We start from the raw sequence: 18607 nt of genomic DNA, 5'->3' as shown, positions 1-18607 counted from the left end.
GGAAAGGGGAAAGAAAAAAAAAAAAGAAAAAAAAGAAAGAAAAGAGAGAAAAAGGAAAAAAGGAAGAAAAAAAAGCAAGGGGGAAGAAAAACAAAAGGAGGGAGAAAAAAGGGGGAAGAAAAAACAAAACAGGAAAGAAAGGAAGAAGAGAGAGGAAAAAAAAAGAGGGGGAGGGAGAGGAAAAAGAAAAAAGGAAAAAAAAAAAAGAAACACCCCCCCCCCCCCTCCCCCGCGCGCCCAAAATCTCTCCCCCCTTCTCTCCTCTTAATAATATGATAGAATGAGATCTCTATGTAGTCATAATATTAGGACTGCGCTACAGTGATATTAAGCAATGAAGCATGCCAAGGCTTGACTTCTTCATCTTTTCTTTATCTTGAGTTTAATACATTTATTTTAGGGTTATTATCATTTTACTACTTCAAAAATTATCAAATATCAAATGACTACAACAAGTATTATCTCCTATCATTTTTCTACTATATCTTTATAAAAATATTATTTTACTACTTTTCTGTTATAACAAATATCATTAAAATGGATATTTGAAGTAGTAAAATGATCAGTTAATTAAAATGAATATAAAATACCAACATAATTCTTTTTGCTGGAATTATGAAAATGAAGCTTATTTACAAAATAAATGTCTTATTATTTTTTTTAATGAAGCTTTTTTTAATCATGAAGGGTAAGGATAAAATTGATATTTTGTTAGTCAACTAACTGGTCAACTAACGAGTCAACTAACGGTTATAACGAAAAAATAGTAAAATGATATTTGTTATAACGGAAAAGTAGTAAAATGATATTTTTATAAAGATATAGTAGGAAAATGATAGGAGACAATACTTGTTGTAGTCATTTGATATTTGACAATTTTAAAAGTAGTAAAATGATAATAACCCTTTATTTTAAGATCCAAATGCTATTATTTTATTTTTGTTGAAATTTTTTTTTTCATATATTCATGAATTTTAACATGAACTTCAAATTTTTAGTTACAAAAACCAAAAATTTGAATTCGGGATACATTGTGGCAGCCCCAAAATCAAAATTATGGTTTTCAACACCAGCTATGTGTAATGAATCTGATCAAGTGGGCTTGTGCGCAATGACCCACGTGTTACTTGATCATTGGTCGGGTTATGAGATGCCACCCAATGATTACGTGGCACATCGCATCTAACGGCGCACACCTTACGGGAACTCCAATTACTGGTAAGTTTTTGGGCCAACATTGGCCCATTTGTAAAGCGTAAGGTAGTTGACTCGTAGCCCATCCATAGGAGAATAATCAATACACTGTAGCGGTACAACTCTGTAAAGTGGGTGAACAGAAGTTGGTGAAAGGAGACTGAAATTTCAGCTTTGGTGAATAAGGGACTGCCTGTGATATGGCCCATTTCTGATCATGTAGGGCCTGTAACTACGCTCCTCTGATCTGAATTCTGATCTGCCAGCTTTCAGAGTTCAGTTTGTGTCATCTTTTCCAAATTTCCAATAGTGTCCTTGGCCGTTCATCGAAATTTTCCAAGACCAAAATCGAGGACTTTTGGTGGACGTTGAATAATGTTCATTTTTTTTTTTTTGATATCGACGTTGAATAATGTTTGCTCTTGCATAATGCATGGTTCCCAAGACTAATGTATTTTCTATTTTTTATTTTTTTTATTACCCCTAGCTAACTAGTATGAAAAATGAAATTAGCCCTTGTCGAAAAAAATCCCAACAAGGGCACACTCTTCGCTTTGCCTTTAGAAAATCACAAGTGCAAAGCCTTTTCTTGCTTTATGCCATGACTGTATGTCGTATGCATTCTCTTGTTTTGTTCAGCATCAAGTAAGGGTGGTAAAAATATCTGCCCTGTCTGAACTCGGACCACACCCGAGCATTGTGGATTGGGTAATACCTAACTCGGGTATGAGGTCAGGTTGGTCTTGGGTATCACTCGATAAATTTATAATTCAAATTTTATTAAAAAATATATATATTTACTTGACTCGTCCATTACACATATCTAAAATTTTAAACATTTAAAGTTAATGTTTTCATGTCAATTTTATTAAAATAAATTTAAAACTTATAAAATTATAAAAAAAACAAAAAAAACTATACATATATAATATTAAAAATACAAAATATGAGTACCCAGATTAAAATTCGGTCCAGGTATATAAAAATTGCATCTAGGTCCAGTCCGGACATTGTGATTCCCGGATCTAGATTTTGCCAACCCTAGCATCAAGGATGACAAAAAATATATGTTTATGTAAATTATTTCATTAGGGAAAAAAAAATTCTAATTTTGGATTTTACGTTTCCCCGTCTCTACATGAGACTCATTCCTCCCTTGTAAAATATTTGTAATTATGAGATAAATCTCAACCGTTTGATCATCTATATACGAGACACATTCGTCTCTTGTAAAATATTTGTAATTATGAAATAAACCTCAATTATATTATGCGTAGATTTTGTGTGCTATTCAACAAACTATTGAACTATTTTTATCTTTGTATGAATTTAAGAGACTCCGGATAACCTCTAATTGCCAATAATTACTATTTTGCGTGTCAGAAGATTGTTTGTGCAACAAATTCAAAGATGATCCTTTTTCATCAATCAATTGTTGTCCGAATACACCCCTGACCCTCCCACCCAATCAAAGCCGGCGTATCATATGTTCAGTTAATCATGTGAAAGAGTAGGTCCCACAAAGAGTCATCATAGACCCCCGACTTGCCCTGGTGTCGCTCTGTCCCACACTTGAAAAAGAAAAATAAGTCGGTTTAAAGATTCCGAATTGCAATTGTCAATTGCAGTAAATTAAAGAAGGAACTAGGAAGCTTCTCATCTCAACTCAATCTCTTATGTCATCAAAAGAGGAGTCCCCATGTGTCATGCCAAATTTGCCACCAAGTTTGGCATTATATATGCGGAGAAATTCAAACCCCGGAAAAAAAAAAAAAGGCGACACTTCTGAAAAGAAAATGAAACAACGATTTTAAGCTTAGTCCCACCTGTCCAAAACCAGCAAAGCAAAAAGCTGACCAATGGCCGTGCCGCCCTCAATCACAAACAAAACAAAGGAAGCAGCCACGAGAAGTCTTTATCACCCACAATTCACATACCCCACTTTCAGTTTCGGTCCTATCTTTACCTCATGCATGTGCCATTGCCAGTTTAAAGTCTTCTCATGCCAGTACCATGCCAATTTAGCATGTCCTTTTGCTGGAAGCTTCAAGAATCAAAACTGAAAAACTGCATTAACGGCCGGCTTCTACCATTCTAAGAATATCTATTCTACAATCTGCAACACAAACTATTCAAATAGATGGATTTTAGGACATGCAACATTTACTTACTGGTTTTCTAACCTACACCAGAAGAAGAGTTCCCACTGATGTTGCACTAATGTGATACTAGTTTCTGAATAATCAATGTTCGCTACTCGTACTTCCTACTTGTGTTGTGTCCCAATTGTTCAACCCAATACTTAGAATGCACCAGCGTGCATTTTGCTTACTGAAATTCTTGCCGCACAAATCATGAATCATTGCTCATTGCCCATTTGGGAATAGTAATCATTCAAACACTAAAAGTCAGTTCTGTTCTAAAACAAGCAAAGAATCGTGGAGGTGAAAAAATTGAAATAAATTGAATGTCGTAGTCTTACGAAATCACAGGTAGAGCTTCATCAAGGCTCTTTTTTTCTAAATTATATAAGTTGAGCTTCGAGAAATATTTTAAATGAGAAACCACGTTAGCGTCGATGAGGATGGGAGCTATTAGCTCAACTTATTGACCCCATTTAAACCATCAGAAAATGAATCAACTGTATAAACTTGGAGCCCTCTAGTCCGTCCAGGTGCTCCGCCTTTCAGTGAGGATACATCCAAAACCATTCTGTATTACATATAGATTGGTTAGTATAGAATCCAATCATCAGGTCCTTGATTAAAAAAAAAAAAAAAAGAAAGAAGCAGCTTACAAGTTCTTTGATGCTTTTCCTTCAGCAGCCCCACACTTTATGATGACTTTGTTAGCAACTTTTGATACTGAATGATCAGCTGGCAAATCAATCCCTTTGGGTGCTGAAATACCATATTTAGATATATTCAACATCTATGTAAAGAATAAAACAAAATAAGAGCATAGGCTGATAGAGGGGCTTTTCTTACAGGTTTGATGGTTGGTAGCAATACTCCCATCAAGTCCCAAGTGTTTCTATACAAAGCAGAGATGTCAAATCAGGATATGTAACAAAAAGAAATATAATAAGATTATCAGAAATTTGCATTAAACAGTAGCAAATTACCTTAAGGTTCTCGTAACACTCTTCAAGTTTATCATTGTACAATATATGATCAAAGATGCCAGAGGATTTCCCTTGCTTAATCTCTTCCTTGGCATTTCGGAGTCGTTTTAGGATCTGATCCTCTGTCTCAGTTCCTCTGTTTACAATATTAAAAGTTGGAACCAGTACAGGGAAGAATTGGAATGATATAAGATCGAACTCACTAGCAGTATTTACCTTGCACGGAGGCGCTCCTCAAGCTCCTCCATTGAAGGTGGACAGATAAATATGAAAATAGCATCAAGAGGACTCGCCTTCACAGACCTCGCCCCTTGAACATCAATATCAAGTATGCATCTCTGCAATCAAAACAGGAAAAAGAAACAAAATTGAGTTTGCAAGCACAAATAGTTTCAATTTATCATCTAAAAAAGAGCTGTCTTATGGTATCCCTTGATATGGCTTCTACAGTCACTAAACTAAAATAAAAAATCAATTATATTCCATGTCCTCTGAAAGCATACATGAATAACCTCTTCAATACCTAAACCAAAGGAGGCACTACTGAACGATATAACTAAAAACATTTAACCAATTTCATAAAATAGATTTTGATAGAACCACTAATGAATGCTTTTAATAACATTGGCAAAGTATAGATAGAGTAATGTGAAACTGGTCGATTTAAAAGTTGCTGTTCCACTGCAACGTGCCAAAGACAAGAACACCTTGGTCCCATGTCTGACATTCAATTTTTGTGCTTAAGTGTCATTAACAAAGTTAAAAAAATATCTGGCCATTCTGTTTACCTTTCCAGCATCTGCTACTGCCTCCACAGCTTCAACACTGGTTCCATAAAGATTTCCATGAACGGAGGCAAACTCGAGGAATTTACCATCTTTTATCGCTTTCTCCATAACACTTCGCTCAGTAAAGTGGTAATGCACCCCATCTTTCTCCATGGCCCTTGGGGCACGAGTTGTGTGGCTCACAGAGAATCCAAACATGGATGGAAATTCCTTCATGAGCATTGATATCAATGTACCCTTGCCTACTCCAGAAGGACCAGTAATAACAACTGGTTTCTCAACATTGCCGATCACACCTTTACTCCAGGCAACAACCTCAGCCCCTACCACTTTCTTCTGCTCTCTAACATATGGAGTGTCCACCTACCAGTATTTAATAGAACCAAACATGTAAATAACAGGAAAATCAAAGTGTTTCTAATCATAATTGCCATTTATTTGCTTAGCCCCTAAATTAAACAAAGTCTCAACAAACTGAGGAATAGCCTAAGTCCTCCAAAATCTAACCTCGAGAAACCAAAGGCAGTCATCTGAGCTTGAACCCTTCTTGATAACCAAAATTCGGTCTTCATTAAGAAGTACAGCTGAATGGCCTTTACATGGCCTGGGCTCTATTCCCCGCACAGCAGGAATCAACCTGCAAATATTACCAGAAATCAATTAAACCAAACTACTAACCAAATAAACCAAAGTAAAAACATAGTTGGAGCTACAAGCTCACCAGTTTCCAGTAGATCTGTCATAAATCTTAACTTCAACTGATTCATCAGACCCAGCAATGACATACTGTCAAGAAATTGTGCAAAGAATCATTAATTGATGGGAAAATTAACGCAAAGGGCTCTTAAAAAACACTGCATCAACATAATGAGTTATCTTACAGTTTTGTCACCAATGACAGTGGTCGTTTCACAGCCTCTGGACTTTAAACTAAAGCCACTTGAAAATCCATTACCATTCTGCAGATTATCCACAATGAAAGCTGGAGCTTCCCCCTAATAAACACAAACCAGCACGTACAAGATCACTAAAAGGAAAAGCAAACCATTTTGATTCTTGATTTCCACCAATTGCTAAATTACATTCAAGAGAAAATGCCACTTCTTTCTTAATTTTCGTCAGTTTGATTCAAATGACAAACCAAAAAAAAAAAAATTCATGATAAAAAAGCTCACCATGGAGAATCTATGCCTCCAATACAGGATTCAGCCTGATCAATACAACATGGAGATATAAAAATATCAAATCAAAAGTAGACTTAGAGATCCTAGATCTAGCAATTAACATAAATGTACAAGCTTGAAGGGACATAAAGTGCACAGATTACATTAAAGCAAAATAATAAAAAAGCCCCATGTCTATGTCAACAAAACTGTGATAAAAAATCCAAACTTCAGCATCATCAAATCAAAATAGACTCCAAAAATTGAAACCCATTTGCCCACAAAAAATCCCCATATCAAAACGGAACAACTAATTAGAAACCATCCAATTTTAGAATTCTCAGAAAATCATGTCTTAATTATAAAAACAAAACCAAAAAAAAAAAAAACTAAAATATGTTCATCAAACCCGCCATTGACACATAAACCAATGCACCAAAAATTATTTAGAAAAAAAAAGGCCATGTGAAACAATAACAAGAAGCCAGCAGAAACAATAACAAAACAGAAAAACAGATAGAAAAAGCCGCGTGATTACCTGGGTAACAAGCAAAATACTCACTAGCTTAAAGAAACACAAAGCTTCAAGCGCTTGCTCAGTTATGTATGTATTTATACAACACAAAAAAGGATTAAAAAAAGGATTTTACGGTTGTCTTTGTGTTGTGGTGAGGTTGAAGAGGAGGAGGAGTGTGATTCTGTTAAAGAAGAAGAAACTTGGTATTGAAAAAATCAAAAGAATTATAATAATAAATATAATAAGAGAAGTTGCAAGAAAATATTACGAGCGTTTTCATATTTAAAGAGGGTGGTGGCTTTTGGGTCGCATTCAATTCAAAAACAAAGACCGGCCCTCTTTTTCTGTGAGGTGCTTACGAAGCTTCTCTTTATGTTTTTTTCCCTTTTTTTTAAAATTTATTTATTTATTTTTTTTGGAAAAAGGGATCTCTTATTATGTTATTAGGAGTCTTACGAGTTCTAGGGTTTAGTTCTTGGGTTGCTTGTAGGTCATGAAGATGATTGATTTGTTAAGATTATGATTTATGCGACAAAGGCAAGAGGAGTTCAGATTCTATTTGAGTGGGATAATGACACCTATGTCGTTGTTCGGCCTATGTTCATCCTATTTCCATATTTATTATCTCATTTTATCATTTTATTTTATGTTCGAAGAGATTTTTATTTTATTACATGAAACTATTCTTTAAAATTATAAGGAATTTTTTTTATTATATGAGACTAATACTGAAGACTACAACTCATATTACATGAGACTATAATTAATATTTATAAATTTTCTCACTAATAATTGAATTGAAGGATATTTACTTCATCTACATTTCGTAAGAAAAAAGACGAGAAGACCAACTTCCACTCAAATTTTAAAGTCAACATTTGATTTCAAATTTTAGACTTTATTCATATTTTACAGCTCACGTGGGTACATATAATATTCAATTGTCATTACGTTGATTAAGATTAAAAAAAAAAGATTCAATTGCCATTGGGTTAATTAAAAAAAATAAAAAATGTAGACTGAGTCGAACTCGAACTTGATTTAAATCTTAATCATCGTTTGCTCCAGCGATTAGTGGATGGTGTTATCAAGATCTAGGTTTTGAGTTTAAATAATACAAAATAAAGATATAAATTTTGGTCAGATTTGATCTAATTTTTGCTTGATTACGTATAAAGAATTATAGATAAAATATTGATTAAAAAACAAATAGAAATTACTTCATAAAAAAGTGGTCTATAAAATTCCAAAGATCAAAGTGTGCCTGGTCTGCGTATTCATTTAGAATCCAAGGATAGTATTTTGATCTAATCCGAATTTTGTTTTTCTTTTGACTTTCATTACCATTGGGCTATTGTTGTTATAATAAGAGTAAAATAATCATTTAACTATAAAATTTAGTTAATACACACACATATACATATACATACATATATGTATACATGTGTGTATTATGATCATCTAACTTCGATCAAAGTTCAACTAATTATTAAAATTTCCTTTTATGTAAAAATATACTTAAAGGGTATAGTGGCCTTTGTTAAAAATGATGGACCACTAAAAGATTTCTCTAAAATGAATTCCAAATATTTAAATAATTTCAATAGATAAAGAAAAAAAAAATGAGACAAAAAAGCACAATTAAATATGGAGTTTTGTGTTGAATAACTCTAGATTATGACATTCATGACAAACAATATTTTTCTAGAAAAGTTTCAAAATTACAATATCAAACTTCATTTCTTTCGATGCAATTCTTTTTTATTGTTATTTAGACAAACGGCAATTTAGTTTCTTTCACATTTATATAATTACGGTTCTATCCTCAGACTTGTTGTTTTCACACAAAAATTTTTACCATCTCGCAAGTCATATAAAATTAAATTTGGATATATTTACAGCATTTACGAATCAAAATCATCATAGCAACTAAACTTTGAATTCGTTTTTTTTTTTTTTTTTCAAGTATATTCGTTTCTAATTTAGCCAATTATTTTCACAAAATCAATTATCACATTCAATCCAACGCGAAACAGAACAAATGCATGCAACAAATTTGTACAAATTCATCTAGAGAAGTTGCGTATTGGCTAAGTTATTTGTGAGGGAGACCCAAAAAACAATGTTTTTAAAATGGAAATAATAAGTACTTGGGAGGTTTCTAGGAATTTCATATTAATTTCTTATCATTGACCAATTCTTCGAGTTTTTTGGATAATGACTGATAAATTCCAATGGGAAATTTCGTATGGTTTGGTCCATTGAGTCGGTGGAATTTGGTCTAAAATTTGTCAAATCAGTGAGACCAAATGCTAATTCAAGATATTGGATTGTAAAATTTATGAGTACAGCTTACGCAAATCAATCGCCTTCACCATAGTTGTTACATCTGTATTTGAGCATACAGTTTTATTTTAAATATGAGATTATGAGGTATGATCCTCTCATAATCTTAGTTCTTTCAATTTTTTAAAATACATATGTGTGTAATATTAATAAAAAAATTATTTGAGATTTAAGTTTTTTTATATTTTTATTTACTAACCACTAATCATTCGTATGTATTTTACATATAAAACATTCAAATTATGACATAATCTTGACCTTTTAAACAATGTTAAAAATTTTATATCTTTTTCGTTAAATAATCAAAATTGTGGGAATAAATCAAAACAATGATTATTACATTAAATATTATCCATGCATAAAATGAGCCTAAAATAACATTAAAAGAACATAATTGAGGTTATAGATGGTGTGATAAATTTTTCGAAATACAGTACTGTGTTATTGAAAGAAAACATTAAGGATATTTATTTAAACATTTATTCATAAAGTTTTCATATTCCTTGATTTGAGTTTGGATGGCGTACAGGCTAAAGAATCTTCCATGGATATTCCAAGCTACGTGTCCAAGCGAACTGAAGTAGTTCAAACTTCATAATAAAGCAATTGTTTTAACCATTCTTCTAATGACATATAATTTTCATTAGAGAATAATTGATTAATTTTATTATTATGTTGTAACTAAGACCTAATTTCATGACACGTAGATGATGACTTTGAAGTTTCAATTAAAACCGACGACTTAATACCACTCAATCTTGTACCATGTTAAACCATTGAAAGTCATCTTTGAAATAAAAATTAATAGAAAGATCGATGAGAGTAGGCCTAAATTGATTCATGTTATGTTATTATACATTATCTATAATATCACTCATCTATAGAATTAGGATATTAGATATTGAGTTAATTTTTAATTAAAAAATTAAAAACTAATGACAATAAGATCTTTCTTATAAATTTTTAAAGATCTTATATCATGTATCTTATAGAAATTATGCATAATTATAATTATAATTTTTTTTATTTATTAATCACTAATTACTGAATTTTTACTCACGAGAAATTTCAGTTAAGAGAGAATCCTAACTTGAATTAATTTTAGATGGTCAAAATTAAACCTAATAAAAGGACACCTAAAGTAAATTCAATGTACGTGAGCTTTTCCTATAAAGAGTAGGAAATATTCGTGATCAATTTGAAAGCACCATTTGAGGATTAAAAAAGCTAGAATACTTTTTTAACTCTTTGCTGTACAAGCAAGAGCCACTTTCTCTTCCACCAATTGGGTTCCAATAACTTTTGTTCTTCTTTATTATGCTTGCCAATCAAGTGCCGTAGATTAAGCAACTAGAAAGTTCTAAATTGTATATTATTAAAATTTAGAATATGTTTAACTTTGGATAAAGAAGAGCATTATATATCCACAAGGAAAGGGGTGGTGGTCATTATTTGACTTTTTGATGACTTGATTTGGAAACTTCGCAAGTCCATTAATAAATCAATTTGCCCAAGTGGCCTTTGGTGGAAGATTATACACACCATGTCTGTCTATTACTTTATCGTTATCATTATATCTAAAATATATGTAAAACTAAAATATGTCGGCAAAACCCTCTTGATTTTAAGTTCTTTTTTTTTTTTATAACTTTTGTTGGTTGATTTTAAGGTTCTTGATTGGCTTGAATTTGTTTATTTCATTGTTTTAATCACATATTCATTTCTTATCCACAGTGACTTTTTTTATAAAAAAAAAAAACTTTTTTTAACGTAAAGAAGTGGTTAAAATTTAATTTAATTCTTCAACTTCTATTATTCTTTTAAATTTGACTTTGAATAGTCAGTCAATGTTTGAATAGTCAGCCAATAAAACTACTTGAAAATAAAATAAATATGAAAATTTAGGATAGAATTAAAAAGTTCAAGCTCATGTCTTTTTTTTTTTTTCATTTTTTCTAAAATAAATATTTGAATGGCCAAAACTGTATCAATAAAAAGTTCAATCACGCACCTATATCAATGTATTATTATCATCTCATGATCTATTTGTAAATATAAGTGAACAACTTAGCATGACTTAGCAATAAGTTTGGGGCACTCTAATTGTATTTTCATGTGCCTAAATCATATAAACTGGTCACGTGAATAATTATTTATACATATCAAACATCTCGTTTTGATAAAGATGTAAAATTTTCACCGATTTGACAAATTTCACATGGTAGGTAGAATTAGTCAACAGTTCTAAATTAAGATTATTTTTTCTGAATTAATAATATGTGTACAATGATAAGTTTATAGCTATTTATTTTATAATAGCACAACTTAAATATTTACTCTCATTAGATATTTATTGAGACCAACTACATCTATTCTATGGTAGCACAATCCAAATATCTACCCCCACAATGACTTAAATATATCTCATATCAGCTCTGCCTACAAACTAATGGGCGAACTGTCTACCTCCAACCAAATTTCAAGGAAGACACACGAGTCCTCTTGAGAATATTGGAACCAAAGCTTCACACCACTTGGCTTTTTAACCGAGTGGCTAAATTAAGATTATTTTAATCAGAATCAAAATAAACATGATTATGTTTTAATCCAAGTTTCTATTAGTGAAAAATAAAGAGAGGAAATTAATCAAAACTTGGAAATTTTTAGAAAAAAAAAATTAATTTGGGGGCATGCATTGGCTATTTGTTTATTTATTAATTAATAAAATATACAAATAAATTCTCCTTCATCGAGGGTCGGAAAGTTGATACTAATTGTTAAATTATTTTATTAAATAATAATTATTTTAAAAGCCGAGTGGCTAAATTAAGATTATTTTAATCAAAATCAAACTAACCATGATTATGTTTTAATCCAAGTTTCTATTAGTGAAAAATAAAGAGAGGAAATTAATTAAAACTTGGAAATTTTTAGAAAAAAAAATTAATTTGGGGGCATGCATTGGCTATTTGTTTATTTATTAATTAATAAAATATACAAATAGATTCTCCTTCATCGAGGGCCGGAAAGTTGATACTAATTATTAAATTATTTTGTTAAAGAATAATTATTTTAAAAGCCGAGTGGCTAAATTAAGATTATTTTAATCAAAATCAAACTAACCATGATTATGTTTTAATCCAAGTTTCTATTAGTGAAAAATAAAGAGAGAAAATTAATCAAAACTTGGAAATTTTTAGAAAAACAAAATTAGTTTGGGGGGCATGCATTGGTTATTTGTTTATTTATTAATTAATAAAATATACAAGTAAATTCTCCTTCATCGAGGGTCAGAAAGTTGATACTAATTGTTAAATTATTTTGTTAAAGAATAATTATTTAAAGATAGTAGCTATGTTAGAGCACCTCAGAGCAGCCAAAGTGAACCGTCAGATGTATGTGAGAAGATGTTTCAAGGTGCATCAGACAGTTCTGTAGATTGCTCAATGTTAGAAGGGAGTTGTTGCGTTACATTTAATGTAAGGTACAACCCTCTTTATTGGTTGTGGGTTCAGGTGGGACACATGGCTCAATTTGTGAGGGATGTATCATACCATGTATGTGTGTCAATTCCTTAAATATTAGAAGACGTTCATCTTATGCTGGAATTCTAACGGATTATTTTTCAATCCGAAAGGCATGACATTCCATTCATAATGCCCATGTGGCACTATAAATGTTGTTTTGTGTCTATCCTTAACTTTTATCCCAATCTACCAAAATCTAGACTTCATATCAAACTTGAAATAAATTTTAGCAGATGCTATCTTTTTCAAAAGATGGGTTCTTTTAGGTATAGGGTATCTAGTGTCTGGTAGGCAATCATTTAGCTTTCTATAGTCAATGACTAACCTCTTTTTCCCATGAACTTGTTCTGAATGCTTGTTTACATAGAATGCTGGGCTGGCCCAATAGGGTTTGGATGGTCTGATAAGTTTACAGTACAATAGTGATTGGATCTCCTGTTTGCACAATTTCTTATCATGAGACATTCTTGGATAAAAGATTGCTTAATGTGGCATAACCTATCATTCTTTGTAAGAAAGTAAGACAAAATAATTTTTTCTAGATCAGAACTTGTTTGGAATATCTACACAGCACTCCAAGAGTTTTTTGTGCTGACCTTCAAATTTCTAGACCATAGTTTTTTGGATTTTACTTTTTTCACCACTCCCAAAAATGAATTGCTGCTCAACCCATGGAATGATGAAAAAAATGAGGTTTGTTGTCAACATGATTAAGAATAATGTAGCCAAATCCTTCAGGATGAAATGTGAATAGAGCAATGAGACTGAGAAAATCTGTTAGAAGCTGACTTATATAGGAACGTGATAGCTTTTTCCCATAGATGATTGATAAGACTACTCTCATATCAATTAAGGTAATGAGAACAATTTGTTTATCTTGTGAGAATTCGAGCATCATCTTCACATATGACTTGAATGCTGGTCCAAATTGTATCATAAGATCAACAAATCGCTCTTCAGAGAGTGTAAATACTAGCTCTTCTTCTGAAGATTCTTCTGAGTCATCTAATTCAATGGATGCATCAGACTCTTGTGGTTGCGAGTCAATTGCCAGTAAGTCATTCTTAGGATTATCAGACCAAGTGTAGTAATCATCGTTGAATTCTAGATCTTCAATCATCTGTAGGAGCTTTGTAGGAATTTTCCTTTTTGACTTGCATTGCTTAATATAATGTCATTTTTCCTACAAATAAAATGCCTTCTTGATTTCTTTGGAAATTTTCGCCTTTTCACAAATCGATGCTTTCGTCCTTTGAACGATTTCCAAGACCTTTTTCGTTTGCTATGAAATTTCTTTTGGCAAGAACATAAGTTTTTAGAATCGTGGCATCCAAACTTATTGAGTTTTGCATTGCAGTATCTGGATAGAAAAGTCTTATCTACTTGCTTCATGTTTTTCTTGAGCTTTTGATTTCTGCAATGATTTTAGATTAATTCTCTTGCATCTGGTACAGTTATAACAGGCTGAAATTTAACAAGTCAGTGAGTCCTTCAACTTTGAATTTGGCTTCAAGTATTTCTGCTATTGGTCCAAGCATATTAAGTATGAACATCCTCTTAATAGTATCGGTTGGTTTATTAAAAGCATAATAGAGACGTTCTCACTCCATATAGTATTCTTCAAGTTGTCTGACATCTCAACATTTGTTTTGTAAGAACTGCTTCTCTGTTATTTTTGTTTCTCTTGGTCTAGTCCCCTATAAAATCCATAATTAGATTATTCAGGATGGACGCACAAGGATATTCTTTGCCTAGCATGTATTCTTTATGTATTCTGGTCAACCGAGTGTTCTACCATCTTTTTAATGGGCCTACAAATCTTGCTACAAGTCTTATCATAATAGCTCGTTTTGTGAGGTGTGGAGCCCGTTGACATTCTCCCTCATACCAAGCCATCATTCATTCTACGTATGTATGTCTGTCTTGTAGCTTGACATTGTTTATATTCCAGTATGGTCTTGATGTTGGAGCATGTGGAATCTGTACCCTTATTTCCTATTCTTTTGGTTCTTCCATTAGTTGATCTTGTTCTCAATGTTGATGTGATTGTTGTTTTTGTTGAGATTGTTAAGGCTGTTATTCTTGTGGATCAATTGATAAAGAGACTCGTGAGTGTTGTCTTGTCTCGAAGGTTGATTGTTGAAATCTTCTTTTGGTATCCATTTAAGTTGGATTAACAGGATAATGCAGTCTTTCTTCCATCATGATTGGTCTGGGTGATAAGGAAGAAGGTTCTACAATCTGGCTTGATTCATGGTGTAATTTGAGTCCGAGTCTTCAATCTCCCAGCTAATGGCTTTCATAGGCCATGGTTGGACTGATGGCATTTCATAACTCCTCCAAAATACTTTTGGATTATTTCATGAAGAACTTTCTTCCCAAACATTTGTTGGTTTGGAAGGCTTGTCCTTTTTCCCGGAGATGTCCTTGTATCATCTTCTGAAGAACTTTTAGTAACATTGTAAAGTTCCCATTCATTCTTCATTATTGTCTGCTCATGTTCTTACAAGCATAATAACTCTTCTGGGAAGTTCTTGCATCTCTGGCAGCTGCTTTGTTGTGTGTCTTTGGATTTTTTTAGACTTTCAGATTTTTTGTTGAGCAATAATTTTTTCTAATACCTTATTTTGTTCTAAAGCGTTTAATATTGCTCTAATTGATGGCTTTTTCTATACGTCCAAATTCAGTGAGATATGTTTTCTATATTATCTACTTGACTGTAGCATAATCATCAGATATTCTTCTAAAAGATTCCTTACCAATTTCTGGAGTATTGATTACGTTGATAGGTCTCATAAATCTGGCTGAACAAGATTTTCGTTGCATATATGAACAAGATGATGGATGTATTCCTTCGACTTGACACTTTCGCATGGATACATTGACCTTGTTTCTTTAGGAAAAGAAATTGAGATTCTACCATCTTTTAATTTGTCTACCTTTGGAACCTCATGAATTTGCAAAGGCTTGTTGTTTTGCCCATATTCATTTATCCATTTATCCATTGTGGCGGAAAAGACCAAATAGTTCTGTTTGAAGGTTTTGGGTTAGATTATTCTACTCTCTCCAACAATGAACCTGGTTATTGGAAGATTTGAATAACTTATGGAAAATATGTGGGTTTGGACCTTATAGGTCATGGTATGGTGGACTGCTAAAGGTGATTTATCTGATTTCATTATTAATCCATTCATTTAGACTAGGATCTTTATAGTTTATGGGAGAGTTGGTTTGTGTAGGTTTAAGGTAAAATTTGGTTCCACTTGGACAGCTATATACCCCTTATTAAGCCCTACTTCCACTACTGAGATAAAGGTCTTTTCAAACGCTTGCCACTTTGTATCTAGAATGGCTATAAAGCAAGTAACATTTTTTTCTCAAAGAAATAAAGGCTGAAGTCCAATTCTAATTACACCTAGATGCAATTCTTTGTAATCTTTAGTCCTATATCTCTTGATGTCTTGTAGAGAAAGAATAGAATGGTAAGTTTCTTTGGAACTAGAAGAAATAAATTGTACAAGAACTTTAGAAGATTTATATACAGACTGAAGTTTAGGCTAATGGAAAAGAACAACAAATTTTATAAAAGTGATTAGGGTATTTACATTATAAAACTTGTATGGATTTAAAGGATCTAATCTGAAGGATTGGATAGCCTTTTGATTGGTTTCTTTTTAGGTCTTGAAATGAAAGTTTACAATATGGGAATTGTTATTTAAAGAAAAAGAGGAGGAAGCCTCCATATTAGAAGTTTGTACCTCAAATTTTGTTATCATGAATTCGGGTATTAATATTCAGAAGGATACACAACAGACTTCTTTTACCAGTGATAAGTCAAAACACACAACTCTCTTTGACTTAATAACTGGGCATCACACCTTTTAAACGAATCTTTTTTATGTATTTCTTAACCAAATAACCAAATTTTAAAAATACAACCTTTCTAATCTTCTATAATTTTTTCTGATGTGGAAGATCCGTTTTAATAGCAGCCTTGATGATCAACACACTTCTAGGTAGTCTCTTTTTATAAGCACCAAAGGAATCTCCTTTCACAATTTATATCATTACATCTTATTCCTAAAGAATCTTACTTTATGACTTACTACTACTTTATATTACATCACACAATATATTTTTATCACTAAGGAATATTACTTTACAATTCACAACACGTGATACACACTACTATTATTATTATTTTTGGGTTCAGTTCAAATCGGGTCAACCTGATCCAAACGCCCACCCTTAGTTAAAACCATTTTTTTCTCCAAAAGTGACAGTTAGGGGTAGACAAATAATCCGACCTAATCCAACCTAACCCCGATCTGATAAAAAAATTTAGGTTAGGATTGGATCGGATTATTGTCCTAATCCAGTCGGATGATAATTTAACCAACTTGATCGGATCATGATTAGATTGATTGAACCCGATCCAATCTGAAAATATGATTGGATTGGTCTCTTATAATAATAATAGTAATAATAATTCTTTTCTAATTGAATGAACATTACAACAAGTCGACACTCAACAACACAAATTTACAAACATCGGCAGCCGCAACACAGCGCGCACACACACACACACAAGACAAACACAGCAGTAGTAGCACTTCATACATGCAGTGGTAGCTGGCAGCAACACTCACCAAACTGATGCAAACGTTGAGACATAGACGAAGGAATCATCGATACCCTACGCAACACACAGTCACTGCTGACCGGATCTGTTGCTTCGTAACTGGATCTATTGTTGTTACTACTCTAAGCTCCTTCAAGCTCCAAGCCTCCAACCCGAATGTTTTATGGTATTGTTAATAATAAAATCAAAAAGTTGATGTATTGAAAATTTAGAGCTTGATTGGTTAATCCTTGTAAGCTTAAATCAAAATTCAAAAGTATGAATTGATTTTTTTTTTTTTTGTATGAATGCTTGAATAGATTATAATCAAATATTCTATAATATATGATAGTGTAAAGAACAAACAATCGATTAAAATAATGCAATAAAATAAAAATCAAACAATTAAACTAAAACCTCAAAAAATTAGCCAAAAGTAATGGATCAAGCTAGCCACTGACAATCTGACATAAACAAGCGATGCAAAAAAAATCATCAAAAATCAAAAAAGAAAAAGAAATCATAAACAAAACAGAAAGACAAGTAAATAAACCCATGTTATTTATTCCGTGTGTAACGAGCAAAGAAAAAAAAAACTTGCCTAAAGAATCATAAAAATAAAGAAACGAATTAAAAAAGATTTTTGTTTTTCTTCTTTGCAATCTCAAAGCTAGTTTTGTGTTAAGGGTGAAGAGGAGTGTGTATCAAATAAGAAGAAACTTTGTTTATATTAAAAAAAAAAAACCACAAAACAAAAGAATGACAATAGGAAGAGAAGAATATGCAAGAAGATATTAGGAGCTGTTTCATATTTAAAGAATTAAGACAACAATTACGTGCAACAAGTTTGTACAAATTAATCTAGAAGCGTGTTGGTTAGGCTATTTGTGAGAGACTTTAAAAAAATAAAATGGAAATAATAAAATACTAGAGGGACCAAAATTTGAACGAGTCTGTCAGTCTATGAATCTCAAATTAATTGCTTCTCATTGACCCATTCTTCAAGTTTTTGTATAATATTTTATATGGAATTTTCATATGGTTAGGTAATAGGTTACCTTGAGTCCATGGAATTTACACTAAAATTTGTCAAAATCAGTGAGACCAAATGCTATTTCAAGATGTTAGATTGTCAAATTCACGAGTAATTACTTGTCCAATAAATCGCACTCAAGTGTAACTGTGGGTCAAGTGGACACTTTTTTAAAAAGCATCAACATAAAGATCCAATCCAAATTAGCTCAACTATCAGTCACAGAATTATCAAACTTAAACAGTTCAGCCACTGTACTTATACGCCCGATGAGAATAGTATTTTTTTTAACTA

The 18607-nt window shown here is 32.1% G+C and overlaps 1 protein-coding gene across 1 annotated transcript; it reads right to left on the bottom strand.

The window, feature by feature from the left end:
• Nucleotides 1-3546: 3546 nt before the first annotated feature.
• On the bottom strand, nucleotides 3547-7281 carry LOC18031440 (guanylate kinase 2). Its single transcript, XM_006421364.2, has 11 exons — nucleotides 6808-7281; nucleotides 6282-6316; nucleotides 5988-6101; nucleotides 5828-5892; nucleotides 5614-5743; nucleotides 5107-5469; nucleotides 4535-4656; nucleotides 4319-4454; nucleotides 4182-4227; nucleotides 3992-4094; nucleotides 3547-3906 (listed from the first exon to the last, which is right to left on the bottom strand). The coding sequence occupies exons 2-11, from the start codon at nucleotides 6282-6284 to the stop codon at nucleotides 3789-3791; spliced, it is 1200 nt and encodes a 399-aa protein (XP_006421427.1). The 5' UTR covers nucleotides 6285-6316; nucleotides 6808-7281; the 3' UTR covers nucleotides 3547-3788.
• Nucleotides 7282-18607: the final 11326 nt, after the last annotated feature.

The sequence above is a fragment of the Citrus clementina genome, unplaced genomic scaffold (genome assembly GCF_000493195.1).
Source record: "Citrus clementina cultivar Clemenules unplaced genomic scaffold, Citrus_clementina_v1.0 scaffold_9, whole genome shotgun sequence".
NCBI lineage: Eukaryota > Viridiplantae > Streptophyta > Magnoliopsida > Sapindales > Rutaceae > Citrus > Citrus x clementina.
Note: the sequence above shows the minus strand (reverse complement) of the source record. Positions and strands in the feature narration are given on the sequence as shown.

Coding starts and splice junctions, on each gene's coding strand:
- LOC18031440 (XM_006421364.2), bottom strand. Junction 4,228..4,318: donor AGTGTTACGAGAACCTTAAG/GTAATTTGCTAC, acceptor TGCTTTGTATAG/AAACACTTGGGACTTGATGG. Junction 4,095..4,181: donor TGCTACCAACCATCAAACCT/GTAAGAAAAGCC, acceptor ATGGTATTTCAG/CACCCAAAGGGATTGATTTG.